At 49.7% G+C, this 13449-nt stretch overlaps 2 protein-coding genes across 2 annotated transcripts in view; both read right to left on the bottom strand.

The window, feature by feature from the left end:
- Positions 1–2407: 2407 nt before the first annotated feature.
- On the bottom strand, positions 2408–9504 carry LOC129410895 (uncharacterized). Its single transcript, XM_055159867.1, has 2 exons — positions 3345–9504; positions 2408–2895 (listed from the first exon to the last, which is right to left on the bottom strand). Exon 1 carries the CDS (start codon positions 9502–9504, stop codon positions 3346–3348), a length of 6159 nt encoding a protein of 2052 aa, XP_055015842.1. The 3' UTR covers positions 2408–2895; position 3345.
- Positions 9505–9542: 38 nt separating this feature from the next.
- The window catches only part of LOC110155099 (neoverrucotoxin subunit beta-like), an 8690-nt gene continuing 4783 nt past the window's right edge, over positions 9543–13449 (bottom strand). The window contains exon 3 of the mRNA XM_055159866.1: positions 9543–10399. Coding sequence (XP_055015841.1) covers positions 9543–10399 — 857 coding nt within the window. The remainder of the gene's footprint in view (positions 10400–13449) is intronic.

The following is a 13449-nucleotide window of genomic DNA, read 5'->3' as shown; positions in this document are numbered from 1 at the left end:
ATGCAAATGTGTCACTCTTCTGAAAACGTCCAGTGTCTGTGTCACCGGACGCTGTCGGGGGTGAGTCGTGTTGATGCACGACGCTGCTCACGGGGACGACACACAGATTCATGTCAAAAAACCTGAACTATTCCTTTAAGTCTCGTCTTAACGCACACTTTTGGGGCCTGTTCACACGAGAACACTTGTGGGTAACAACAACAAAATATTTTATGTGAAGTGTCTTTCGTTTAGACGGTGACGGCGTTTTTGGGGCTTAAAAACGCAAAAATCTGAACCCACCTCCAGAGTGTAAAAGCTGAACAGGCTCCACCGTAGCTTTTCCGTTTCCACTGCCCAAGACGCAAAACTCTGGTCACGTGTGCTCAGGTCGTGTACAAGTGTATCACAGCAGCACCGAGTCGTCTGGCATCCACCCAGTCCAATTCAACACACTTTTGCGTCACCGTGTGTGTGCAGATTTACTCCGGAAAACACTCGTCTAAATGCAGAATAAAAAAAAACGCGACGCCACTTTTGCGTCTTCAAACCTCCATGTTTGTTTTCCCAGTGGGACGTGTCTATTGTCAAAGTCGATCTTTTCAAGTCTTTTGAACCATTTCACTTTTGTTTCTGGTTCTGATATTGTCATATTTTAGTTTTGGGATTCGGACATCGTCATTGTTGTGGTTGTTGGATCCAAACAGCGGAAAACGACTCGAGAAATTAGTTTGTGAACTTCATAAATGCAAAAGTGAATCAGATGTGTGTGACTCAAACCTCTGTTCAAACTGTTTCTCTTCCAACAGAATTGAAAAAATAGTGAAAGGTGAAGGTGATGGGCAGGATTGATCCACAGGAAGAAACAAAAAGGAAACATCCCGAGTTTACAGAGAACATTTTGTATGTGGAGCGACGACAAAACAAAATCCTGATCCTTCGCTCAACCTCGGTTATGAATTTAAAAAGTCAACGCCAAAGTGAAAGTCTCCAACTGTTCACCAAGAAACACCTTCCACTGCAAAGACCAAGACGTGATGTTTGTGTAAAACCACAAGAACAAGAAAGTGCAGCTCAGTCTGTTTGTCTTCTGCTCCTCTACATTAACAAACAGGATTTTGTTTTGTCGTCGCTGGTTTAGTCCTGGTTGTCGTTCGCTGCTGAAGGTCCTGGTTTAGTCCTGGTTTAGTCCTGGTTTAGTCCTGGTTTAGTCCTGGTTTAGTCCTGGTTTAGTCCTGGTTTAGACCTGGTTTAGACCTGGTTTAGTCCTGGTTTTAGTCCTGGTTTCCTGGTTTAAGTCCTGGTTTAGTCCTGGTTTAGACCTGGTTTAGTCCTGGTTTAGTCCTGGTTTTAGACCTGGTTTAGACCTGGTTTAGTCCTGGTTTAGTCCTGGTTTAGACCTGGTTTAGACCTGGTTTAGTCCTGGTTTAGTCCTGGTTTAGACCTGGTTTAGTCCTGGTTTAGTCCTGGTTTAGACCTGGTTTAGTCCTGGTTTAGTCCTGGTTTAGACCTGGTTTAGTCCTGGTTTAGTCCTGGTTCGTCCTGGTTTAGCTGAAGTCCTGGTTTAGTCCTGGTTTAGACCTGGTTTAGTCCTGGTTTAGTCCTGGTTTAGACCTGGTTTAGACCTGGTTTAGTCCTGGTTGTCGTTCGCTGCTGAAGGTCCTGGTTTAGTCCTGGTTTAGACCTGGTTTAGTCCTGGTTTAGTGGTTTAGTCCTGGTTTTAGTACCTGGTTTAGACCTGGTTTAGTCCTGGTTTAGTCCTGGTTTAGTCCTGGTTTAGACCTGGTTTAGTCCTGGTTTAGTCCTGGTTTAGTCCTGGTGACACCAACTCAGAGTCTGACTGGTTGAAGCGACAGTTTCATGGACGTTTCTTTAATGTTGGAGTTCGAAGGCTTCAGGCTCACGTCTTTGACTTTGACTCTGCCCGGCAACAGATGATGTGTGAAATGTGATTGGTCAAAAGATTTAATATGAAAAAAACATGTGTGTCAGAAAATCTCTGAAAGGAAGTGGACAGACCATTTGGAATTATTTAATAATAATATAATTAACATCAGTCTGTGATTCAGATCCTCACGCCAGAGCTATAACAGTACTGTAATACTTCAAGAACAACAGTACTGTAATACTTCAAGAACAACAGTACTGTAATACTTCAAGAACAACAGTACTGTAATACTTCAAGAACAACAGTACTGTAATACTTCAAGAACAACTGTACTGTACTGTAATACTTCAAGAACAACTGTACTGTAATACTTCAAGAACAACTGTACTGTAATACTTCAAGAACAACAGTACTGTAATACTTCAAGAACAACAGTACTGTAATACTTCAAGAACAACAGTACTGTAATACTTCAAGAACAACAGTACTGTAATACTTCAAGAACAACAGTATTTTGTCAGTGGAATAAAAACTCTGAGCTTCATTTTTTATCATTTTGAATTTATTAACAGAAATCTCTTCCAGTTTAATCATATTCTCATGTCTTAGTTTGGAGCCTGTTTCATCGGCTGCATTTTTAAAGAATTTCAGTAAATCATCACATTATTTAATTTCCTAAATATCAACCCGAAAGATGCATATTTGAAAAGCATCACCATCACCATTAGCTACAGTGAAAACAAAATTCACAAACATGACATTTCTCTTGATTATGGGACATTTCAATTAAATTTCTCAGTAGGAAAAACAGAAACTGAATCGTGCCCTGCTCCATATTAAAGCTTTAATTTGAAAGATGAAGTCTCCAAAAGCCGAGTGAAGGAGAGTGAAGGAGAGTGAAGGAGAGTGAAGGAGAGTGAAGGAGAGTGAAGGAGAGTGAAGGAGAGTGAAGGAGAGTGAAGGAGAGTGAAGGTGAGTGAAGGTGAGTGAAGGAGAGTGAAGGTGAATGTTCCTCTGAGTGTCCAGGGCTGAAACAGAGAAAAACAGATTTCATCAAATACAACATAAAACAGATTTTCACATCCAGTGGTTCATTCTTCAGTGACTCCAGGCTCAGTTCTGTTCAGCTGCGTCAGACTGAAAGGTTTTCATTTTTCATTCTGCACTCTTCTTCTCTCTCATTGAATGTCTCTGTCTCTCTTTTGAATTTTATGATGATTATTTATGTTTTCATTGGTTTGTTTTGTGATTTTAATGTATTTCTTTTTCTGTGAAGAACTTTGAATTAGTTTGTGCTGCACAAATAAACTTGCCTTGTCTGTTTTTCAGACAACTGAGAGATTTTGAGGAGAGAAAAAGTTTAAAATCTAAAAATAGGTAAAAATCTGTATTTATTTCTAGGGTTAGTGGTTCTGGAGCTGCACCTGCAGTGTCTCTCTGCTTTATATTTGGTTAAATAGATTTTATTCAGACTTACTTCAGTTATTGGACAGTAACTCTCCTCCGGTGGTGACTTGTGAGCGCAGTTTGGCCTTTTCCTTCTCCTCCTCCAGGGCCTTCACCCTCCCCTCCCATCCAGCCTCACGCTGCTTCTTCTCAGACTCGATGAGCAGGTGGATGTAGTCTGGAGCAGACAGAGGGTCGGGCTTCAGCGCGATGACATCCAGGTGGTTAATGTACCTGGTGGCTTCCTGGACCCTGTCTCTTACATTGTTCTTGATCATCTCATACTCCTGTTTCAGTTTTAACATCAAACCCTCCACTGATTTCTTGTCCTCTTTTCCTTTCAGGTACTTTTCCTTAAGCTCCTCTACAGTTATCACCTCAGTGACTTCTCTGTAATTCCATCTGTACTTCGGGTTGTTGTGTTCACTCCAGATGCATTTTCCTGGGCACTTCTTGCAGTATCCATTAGGATCCATGGCAGCACAGTATTTCTTCCTGCTGTCGTCAGCGATGCCACACGGGTAATGGCACGTGTGATGGCACTTCTGGCAGTTGGTGATGTAATCCCCTGATTCTGAGATGTCTTTTTGATCAGGTTTCACGACTGTGATAGTGACTGTGAAGTCCTTGTTCCTCTCAATCTCGGCCTCGTGCTTCTTCAGCTGCTCCTCGGTCTGTTTGATCTCGTCTTGTTTGGCTAAACCCTCTTTGATTTGCCTCTGAAGATCTTCCAGAGCCTGCTCCAGCTGCTTTCTCTCTCTCAGCACCTCTTTGGTCAGAGTCAGGCTCTTCGGCTCAGTTTTGTCCAGAGCGTTAAAGAAGCTCCTCATGCTTTCCTTCCCCATGTTCCAGAACATTTCATCGAACCCCATCCCAGAACTCTGGTTCTCTGCAAACAGCGCCGAGTTGTTGAATTTGTAGTGTGCAGGTTTTCCATCTTTGTCTTTGGGGCACGGGACTCCTGCTGCTGTGATGGCTTCTAGAACTGGGGGCAGCTGTCCGTCTGCGAAAGTCACCAGAACCCGGAAGTTCTCTGCCACGTCGTTACCAAAAATGGACAGGACAGAGTCGAACACGTAGCGCTGAGTGGCACTGAGGCGAGCGAGAGCGGACTGAGCTACGAAGCACACGGTGTGAATGTCGGTCACTCCAAAGTTGTTGGAGAAAAGGTTCTGGATCTGCTCTGTGATCTGTTGGTCTCTTTTGATGCCTCGAGTGTCTCCAAACCCCGGCGTGTCGATGATGGTCAGAGAATAGTCGATCATGAAGCGGTGGTCAAAGTTGATTTTATAAACTGTTACCCCAGACGTCTGACTATGGACCTGAGATCTCGTCTCCTCCACCACCAGTTTGAACCTGTAGGGGTCAGTCCACTGCACGCCCAGGATGTAGTTGATCATGCCGTTGATCAGGGTGGACTTGCCGGCTCCTGTGGCGCCCATCACCATTATGGTGCAGTTTCTCTTCCCGGGGAAGTCTGTGCCGTAGATGAACCGTGCGCAGCCTGGGATGTCTAGTTTATCTTTCTTCAGTGGAACCTTCAGGATCTGCAGTGATCCTCTGGTCTCGATGATCTCACAGATTTTCCTCAGTTCCTCAGTGAGGCGCCTGGGGCCCTGGGGTTCAGAAGTCGTTTTCCATTTGAGTTCAGCTGCAGGTCCCAGCCCCACTGTAGTGACAGGTGTCACTCTAAAACTGTATTCTATGTCTGCGCTGAGGCCGCTCACTGTGACTGACCCTGTGTCTGCGCTGAGGCAGCGCACTGTGACTGTGCTCACTGACCCTGCATCTCCATCTGTGCTCACTGATCCTGGGTCAGCACACACTGAACCTTTGTCTGCGTCTGCGCTCACTGACGCTGTGTCTGCATCTGCGCTCACTGACTCTATGCCTCTGTCTGTGCTCACTGACCCTGGGTCAGCGCTTACTGACCCTGCATTTATGCTCACTGATCCTGCATCTGCATCTGTGCTCACTGACCCTGGGTCTTCATCTGTGCTCACTGACCCTGGGTCAGCACACACTGATTCTTTGTCTGTGTCTGCGCACACTGACTTTTTGTCTGCGTCTACGCTCACTGACCCTGGGTGTTTGTCTGCGCTCACTGACTCTATGCCTCTGTCTGTGCTCACTGACTCTGGGTCAGCGCTTACTGACCCTGCATTTATGCTCACTGACCCTGCATCTGTGTCTGTGCTCACTGACCCTGGGTCTGCATCTGCGCTCACTGACTCTATGCCTCTGTCTGTGCTCACTGACTCTGGGTCAGCACACAGTGGCTTTTTGTCTGCGTCTGTGCTCATTGACCCTGGGTCTGCATCTGTCCTCACTGACCCTGGGTCTGCGTCTGCACTCACTGACCCTTTGTCTGCGTCTGTGCTCATTGACCCTGGGTCTTCATCTGTCCTCACTGACCCTGGGTCTGCGTCTGCACTCACTGACCCTTTGTCTGCGTCTGTGCTCACTGACCCTGGGTCTGCGTCTGCACTCACTGACCCTTTGTCTGCGTCTGTGCTCACTGACCCTGGGTCTGCATCTGTGCTCACTGACTCTATGCCTCTGTCTGTGCTCACTGACCCTGGGTCAGCGCTTACTGACCCTGCATTTATGCTCACTGACCCTGCATCTGCATCTGTGCTCACTGACCCTGGGTCAGCACACACTGATTCTTTGTCTGTGTCTGCGCACACTGACTTTTTGTCTGCGTCTACGCTCACTGACCCTGGGTGTTTGTCTGCGCTCACTGACTCTATGCCTCTGTCTGTGCTCACTGACTCTGGGTCTGCGTCTGTGCTCACTGACCCTGGGTCTGCGTCTGTGCTCACTGACCCTGCATCTGCGTCTGTGCTCACTGACTCTGCGTCTGCGTCTGTGCTCACTGTCCCTGCGTCTGCATCTGTCCTCACTGACCCTGGGTCTGCGTCTGCACTCACTGACCCTGGGTCTGTGTCTGCACTCACTGACCCTTTGTCTGCGTCTGTGCTCACTGACCCTGGGTCTGCGTCTGCACTCACTGACCCTTTGTCTGCGTCTGTGCTCACTGACCCTGGGTCTGCGTCTGCACTCACTGACCCTTTGTCTGCGTCTGTGCTCACTGACCCTGCGTCTGCATCTGTGCTCACTGTCCCTGCGTCTGCGTCTGCACTCACTGACCCTTTGTCTGCGTCTGTGCTCACTGTCCCTGCGTCTGCATCTGTGCTCACTGTCCCTGCGTCTGCGTCTGCACTCACTGACCCTTTGTCTGCGTCTGTGCTCACTGTCCCTGCGTCTGCATCTGTGCTCACTGTCCCTGCGTCTGCGTCTGCACTCACTGACCCTTTGTCTGCGTCTGTGCTCACTGTCCCTGCGTCTGCATCTGCACTCACTGACCCTGCGCTTGCGTCTGTGCTCACTGATGTTGGGTCTGCTTTCAATGACCTTCCGTCTGTGCTCACTGACCCTGTGTCAGTGTCTGTGCTCACTGACCCTGGGTCTGCATCTGTGCTCACTGACCCTGCGTCTGCGTCTGTGCTCACTGACTCTGCGTCTGTGCTCACTGACCCTGGGTCTTCATCTGTGCTCACTGACCCTGCGTCTGCATCTGTCCTCACTGACCCTGGGTCTGCGTCTGCACTCACTGACCCTTTGTCTGCGTCTGTGCTCACTGACCCTGGGTCTTCATCTGTGCTCACTGACCCTGGGTCTGCGTCTGCACTCACTGACCCTTTGTCTGCGTCTGTGCTCACTGACCCTGGGTCTTCATCTGTGCTCACTGACCCTGGGTCTGCGTCTGCACTCACTGACCCTTTGTCTGCGTCTGTGCTCACTGACCCTGGGTCTTCATCTGTGCTCACTGACCCTGGGTCTGCATTTATGCTCACTGACCCTGCGTCTGCATCAGTGCTCACTGACCCTGGGTCTGCGTCTACGCTTACTGATTCTATGCCTCCGTCTGTGCTAACTGACCCTGCGCTTGCGTCTGTGCTCACTGATGTTGGGTCTGCTTTCAATGACCTTCCGTCTGTGCTCACTGACCCTGTGTCTGTGTCTGTGCTCACTGACCCTGGGTCTGCATCTGCACTCACTGACCCTTTGTCTGCGTCTGTGCTCACTGACCCTGGGTCTGCGTCTGCACTCACTGACCCTTTGTCTGCGTCTGTGCTCACTGACCCTGCGTCTGCATCTGTCCTCACTGACCCTGGGTCTGCGTCTGCACTCACTGACCCTTTGTCTGCGTCTGTGCTCACTGACCCTGCGTCTGCATCTGTCCTCACTGACCCTGGGTCTGCGTCTGCACTCACTGACCTTTTGTCTGCGTCTGTGCTCACTGACCCTGGGTCTTCATCTGTGCTCACTGACCCTGGGTCTGCATTTATGCTCACTGACCCTGCGTCTGCATCAGTGCTCACTGACCCTGGGTCTGCGTCTACGCTTACTGATTCTATGCCTCCGTCTGTGCTAACTGACCCTGCGCTTGCGTCTGTGCTCACTGATGTTGGGTCTGCTTTCAATGACCTTCCATCTGTGCTCACTGACCCTGTGTCTGTGTCTGTGCTCACTGACCCTGTGTCAGTGTCTGTGCTCACTGACCCTGGGTCTGCATCTGCACTCACTGACCCTTTGTCTGCGTCTGTACTCACTGACCCTGTCTCAGACTGCTGCTGTTTTCCACCATCGCTGTACTCGAGCCTGTAGCCCGTCACCGCCTGTGCTCCCCATGAGGGGGCGCTGAAGCGCAGAGTCACACTGTTGTGGGTTACACTGTCCACACTGAGGTTCTCGGGCTTCGACGGGGGCTCAAAGTTATCACTGGCTTCAAATCCGTCTTCGTAAAGGTGGATGGTTGAGCCTTTATGCTTCTCATCTGTTAAAGCCACTGCAAAGAACTTCACATCCTGGTCGTCTCTGTTGGCCTCAGCGAAGTCTCCGAAGAGCTTGGCCTTGGTCCTCATGGCTTCTCTGACCTCTTTATGGCTGTACCACTGCTCCGCCTCCAGGTCTCTGGGCCGCGGGCGGGGCAGGTCTGAGCCCTTTAAGTATTGACTTAAGGCAGAGAGATAGGACTCCTCAGCATCCAGAGATGTAAAGACGAAGCACACGGCGTTCTTCACATTAATAGAAATGACATCCAGGTCACTCTGAGAGGAGAGGACCTCTGTGTTCTTCATCAGGCTACAGAAGGATTTGATGAGATGAGCCTCTTTGACTTTGCAGCTCACCCACTGGTCCAGACATTCACGATTGAACGGAGACGCAGCTCTTTTCCTGAGGATCTCTGCGAGCTCCGCCTCCTCCTCTCCTCCTTCACGGATCAAGGGCAGCTTCTGAGCCAGAACATTCTGCAGTCCCAGCTTAAACTCTGAGCACAGGCTCTTGAAGGTTCTGATTTTTGTGGCTATCTGAGGAAACTGCTGTAAGACTGCACTCTTTAAAACATCACGGCACCTCATATCCAGCTCTGCCAGGTGCTCCAAAGTTCTCTCCACCTCAAGCACCAGTCCCACACTGACCTGCCTCACAAGTCGAGCCGCTGCAGAGTCCAGCGTGGCAAGTGGCAGCAGCCACACTTTAACTGGCACCGCCTTCTCTCCGTCCGGGCCCAGCAGTGTGGGCAGCTCCTGATAAACTTTCACCGCGTCTTCAAATGTCACTGGATTCTGACTCAGGCTGAAGTCTCCATAGAATTTGCATGAGAACTTTTGGACCTTTTCTCTGTCCTTGTCCTCCATATTCAGAGCTCCTTCCCCCTCGATGGAGATGGAGGGAATCTTCTTAATCATCACCTGGAGGTTTTCCTGGATGTCCTGTAGGTTCTCAGAGTCTGACACTTCTTGGTCAAACACGAAGAAGGCCTGAGCGCCGTAGAGGATGGCGGTGACCACGTGTGTGGCCAGGCCTTTTTCAAAGACGTACGGGTGCTTGATGTTTCCTCTCCCGAGTTGGTTCATGGTCAGCTGTCTGAAGCATGTGGTGCTTTTGTACTGCAGAGTGACTCTCGCCTGCTGTTTGGAGGTCTTTGTATCCTTCAGGTATTTGGCGGAGCCGTCGACTGTGACAAGGCCACAAAAGAAACTAGCCTTCAGTGCCTCATCGATGCCCAGAGACAAGGACTTGTCTGAGATGGACTCTGAGGCCACCATCTCAAACTCACTGTTGGGCTTCAGTGTCTCCATCATGTCCTGCTGCAGCTTCTCATGGTCCCACAGCGTCATGCCTGAAACAGAGGAAGGCTCTTTTAGTTAGGGTTAACTTAATTCAGNAGGCCCTTGAAGGTTCTGATTTTTGTGGCTATCTGAGGAAACTGCTGTAAGACTGCGCTCTTTAAAACATCACGGCACTTCATATCCAGCTCTACCAGGTGCTCCAATGTTCTCTCCACCTCAAACACCAGTCCCACACTGACCTGCCGCACCAGGCGAGCCGCTGCAGAGTCCAGCGTGGCAAGTGGCAGCAGCCACACTTTCACTGGCACTGCCTTCTCTCCGTCCGGGCCCAGCAGTGTGGGCAGCTCCTGATAAACTTTCACCGCATCTTCAAATGTCACCGGATTCTGACTCAGGTTGAAGTCTCCGTAGAATTTGCAGGAGAACATTTGGACCTTTTCTCTGTCCTTGTCTTCCATCTTCAGAGCTCCTTCCCCCTCGATGGAGATGCAGGGGATCTTCTTGATCATCACCTGGAGGTTTCCCTGGATGTCCTGTAGGTTCTCAGAGTCTGACACTTCTCGGTCGAACACGAAGAAGGCCTGAGCGCCGTAGAGGATGGCGGTGACCACGTGTGTGGCCAGGCCCTTTTCAAAGACGTACGGGTGCTTGATGTTTCCTCTCCCGAGTTGGTTCATGGTCAGCTGTCTGAAGCGTGTGGTGCTTTTGTACTGCAGAGTGACTCTCGCCTGCTGTTTGGAGGTCTTCGTGTCCTTCAGGTATTTGGCAGAGCCGTCGACAGTGACGAGGCCACAAAAGAAACTAGCCTTCAGCGCTGCTTCGACGCCCAGAGAGGAGGACTTGTCTGAGATGGACTCTGAGGCCACCATCTCAAACTCACTGTTGGGCTTCAGTGTCTCCATCATGTCCTGCTGCAGCTTCTCATGGTCCCACAGCGTCATGCCTGAAACAGAGGAAGGCTCGTTTAGTTAGGCTTAACTTAACTCAGTAAATGTGCACAATTATTCACAAATTATTATGTGGAACGCTGCCAGAAAATTGACATGCAATATGTGCATCGCTCAAGAAGGTTAAGAATGAGCTGATCGCCCAGATGCCCAGATATACTATATATCTATATCTATATATACAGCTTGAGAGTTCTTCAGTATCTTTGCTGTTCCCAGTGCTGCACTTTTCTGGACTGAGATGTTCCGTTGTTTTTCCTGGTATCTGTTGTAGTTTCTTCCAGTTTGGGGGTTACAGCCCCGAGTGTCCGATCACCACAGGCTCCACTGATGCCTTCACTTTCCAGACCTTCTCCAGCTCCTCCTTGAGCCCCTGGTATTTCTCTAGTTTCTCGTGTTCCTTTTTCCTGATATTTCCATCTCTTGGTGTTGTGATGTTCCACCACCACGGCTCTGCTCTGTTTCTTCTCCACCACCACTATGTCTGGTTGGTCCATCTCCATCCTGTCAGTCTGTATCTGAAGTCCCACAGGATCTTGGCTCGGTCGTTCTCCACAACCTTTGGAGGTGTTTCCCACCTTGATCCTGGGGTCTCCAGCCTGTACTCTGCACAGATGTTTCTGTACACTCTGCCCACCACTTGGTTCTGTGGCTCCATGTTTGTTTCCCTGCAGCATCTGACACCTGCAGTTCTGTGCTGGACTGTCTCAGGAGCCTCTTTGCACAGTCTACACCGTGGGTCTGGTCTGGTGTGGTAGATCTGGGCCTCTATTGCTCAAGTGCCCAGGTCCTGCTCCTGAGCTCCAGGATCAGTGCCTCTGTGTGTCCTTCAGACCCTCTCAAGACATTGGTAGGATTTCTTGATATCAGCCACTTCAGTTCTGTTCCGGTGGTTCATGTAGGGGTTTGTCCTGCCATGATGGTCCCTCCAGCTCCTCTTCCTCTGGACCCCACTGTCTGAGACCTTCTCTGAGCTCCTCATCTGTTGGGGCCTTGTCTTGATGTTCTCAAGGAGCTTGGTTGTTTCATCCTGGACAGTGGTTTCCACACTCACTAGTCCTCGGCCTCCTTCCTTCCGGCCTGCGTACAGTCTCAGGGAGCTGGATTTGGGATGAACCCTCCACATGGTCAGGAGCTTTCGTGTCTGAACATCTGTGGTCTGTATCTCCTCATTTTGCCATCTTACAATTCCTGCAGGATCTGATCACTGACAGGACGTAGCTGTTTATTGCCTGCACCTTGTTCTTCCATTGAGCTGCTTCTTAGGACTTGTCTCACTCTTTGCAGGTATTTGGCCGTAGTCACTTTCTTTGTTGCCTCTTCGAGGAGCCATTTGCTTGTGGGACACCAAGGTACTTGTAACTGTCCTCAACGTCTGCTATTGTTCCCTCTGGGAGTGACACCCCCTCTGTGTGGACGACCTTCCCTCTCTTTGTCACCATCCTGCTACATTTCTCAAGCCTGAATGACATCCCAATGTCTGTACTGTAGATCCTTGTGGTGTGGATCAGTGAGTCGATGTCTCACTCACTCTTAGCGTACAGCTTAATGTACGCTAGTGGTAAACCACCCTTGAAGCCAATGGCAAGCAACTTGCACAAGTGTCCATCAAATGTGGCATATACCAAGGAGACTCACTGTCCCCACTACTGTTCTGCATCTGAACCCCCTCAGCCAAATCATCGACCGCACTGGCTATAGATACTGACTCAGAAACGGGGCCACCATCAGTCGCCTCCTCTACATGGACGACATCAGCTGTACACGAAGAACGAGACATCGACTCACTGATCCACACCACAAGGATCTACAGCACAGACACTGGGATGTCATACGGGCTTGAGAAGAGAAGGGAAGGTAGAACACACAGAGGGGGTCTCACTCCCAGAGGGAACAATAGCAGATGGTGAGGACAGTTACAAGTACCTTGGTGTCCCACAAGCAAATGGCTCCTCGAAGAGGCAACAAGGAAAGTGACTCAGGAACAGGACCTGGGCACTCGAGCAATAGAGGCCCAGATCTACCACACCAGACCAGACCCACGGTGTAGACTGTGCAAAGAGGCTCCTGAGACAGTCCAGCACAGAACTGCAGGTGTCAGATGCTGCAGGGAAACAAACATGGAGCCACAGAACCAAGTGGCGGGCATAGTGTACAGAAACATCTGTGCAGAGTACAGGCTGGAGACCCCAGGATCAAGGTGGGAAACACCTCCAAAGGTTGTGGAGAACAACTGAGCCAAGATCCTGTGGGACTTCAGATACAGACTGACAGGATGGAGATGGACCAACCAGACATAGTGGAGGTGGAGAAGAAACAGAGCAGAGCCGTGGTGGTGAACATCACAACACCAAGAGATGGAAATATCAGGAAAAAGGAACACGAGAAACTAGAGAAATACCAGGGCTCAAGGAGGAGCTGGAGAGAGTCTGGAAAGTGAAGGCATCAGTGGAGCCTGTGGTGATCGGACACTCGGGGCTGTAACCCCCAAACTGGAAGAGGCTTCAACAGATACCAGGGAAAAACAATGGAACATCTCAGTCCAGAAAAGTGCAGCACTGGGAACAGCAAAGATACTGAAGAACTCTCAAGCTCCCAGGCCTCTGGTAGACGACCCGAGCTGAATGAGGGTGAGAGACCAACCACCGTGAAGGTGAGAAACACATTTTTTAAAATGTTCTTATATAAATGAGGCGAGATGCGAGAAGAAGGCTCTGTTGGATTTACTACTACAGTAACCTGAGTCAGAGGGGTCACATGAACAAAATGTGGGAGAAATAATTATTATGAAGTACAACACAAATTCTACGGCAAAGAGCAGTCAGGACGCCAGGTCAGAAGGGAGTTAACACCAATTCCCCAACTGGAGACTGGGTACGAAGCCCCAGTAAGTATCGCTGAGACCTGAAAGATAAGATCATGGCCCAAATGAACACAAGGCAACCCTGACGCCAGTGAAGTACCATCTGAAAGTCTCCTGGCCGTGGAACACTGGACCAGCTCTACACTCTCCATCGGGCGCTCGAGGTTCATGGGAGTTTGTCCA

This window comes from Boleophthalmus pectinirostris, unplaced genomic scaffold (assembly GCF_026225935.1).
Source record: "Boleophthalmus pectinirostris isolate CB_2022bp ecotype Guang Dong unplaced genomic scaffold, ASM2622593v1 HiC_scaffold_2825, whole genome shotgun sequence".
Taxonomy (NCBI): domain Eukaryota; kingdom Metazoa; phylum Chordata; class Actinopteri; order Gobiiformes; family Gobiidae; genus Boleophthalmus; species Boleophthalmus pectinirostris.
The sequence above is the reverse complement of the archived record's forward strand: the minus strand, read 5'-3'. Positions and strand labels throughout refer to the sequence as shown.

Coding starts and splice junctions, on each gene's coding strand:
- LOC129410895 (XM_055159867.1), bottom strand. CDS start 9,504: ATGACGCTGTGGGACCATGAGAAGCTGCAGCAGGACATGATGGAGACA.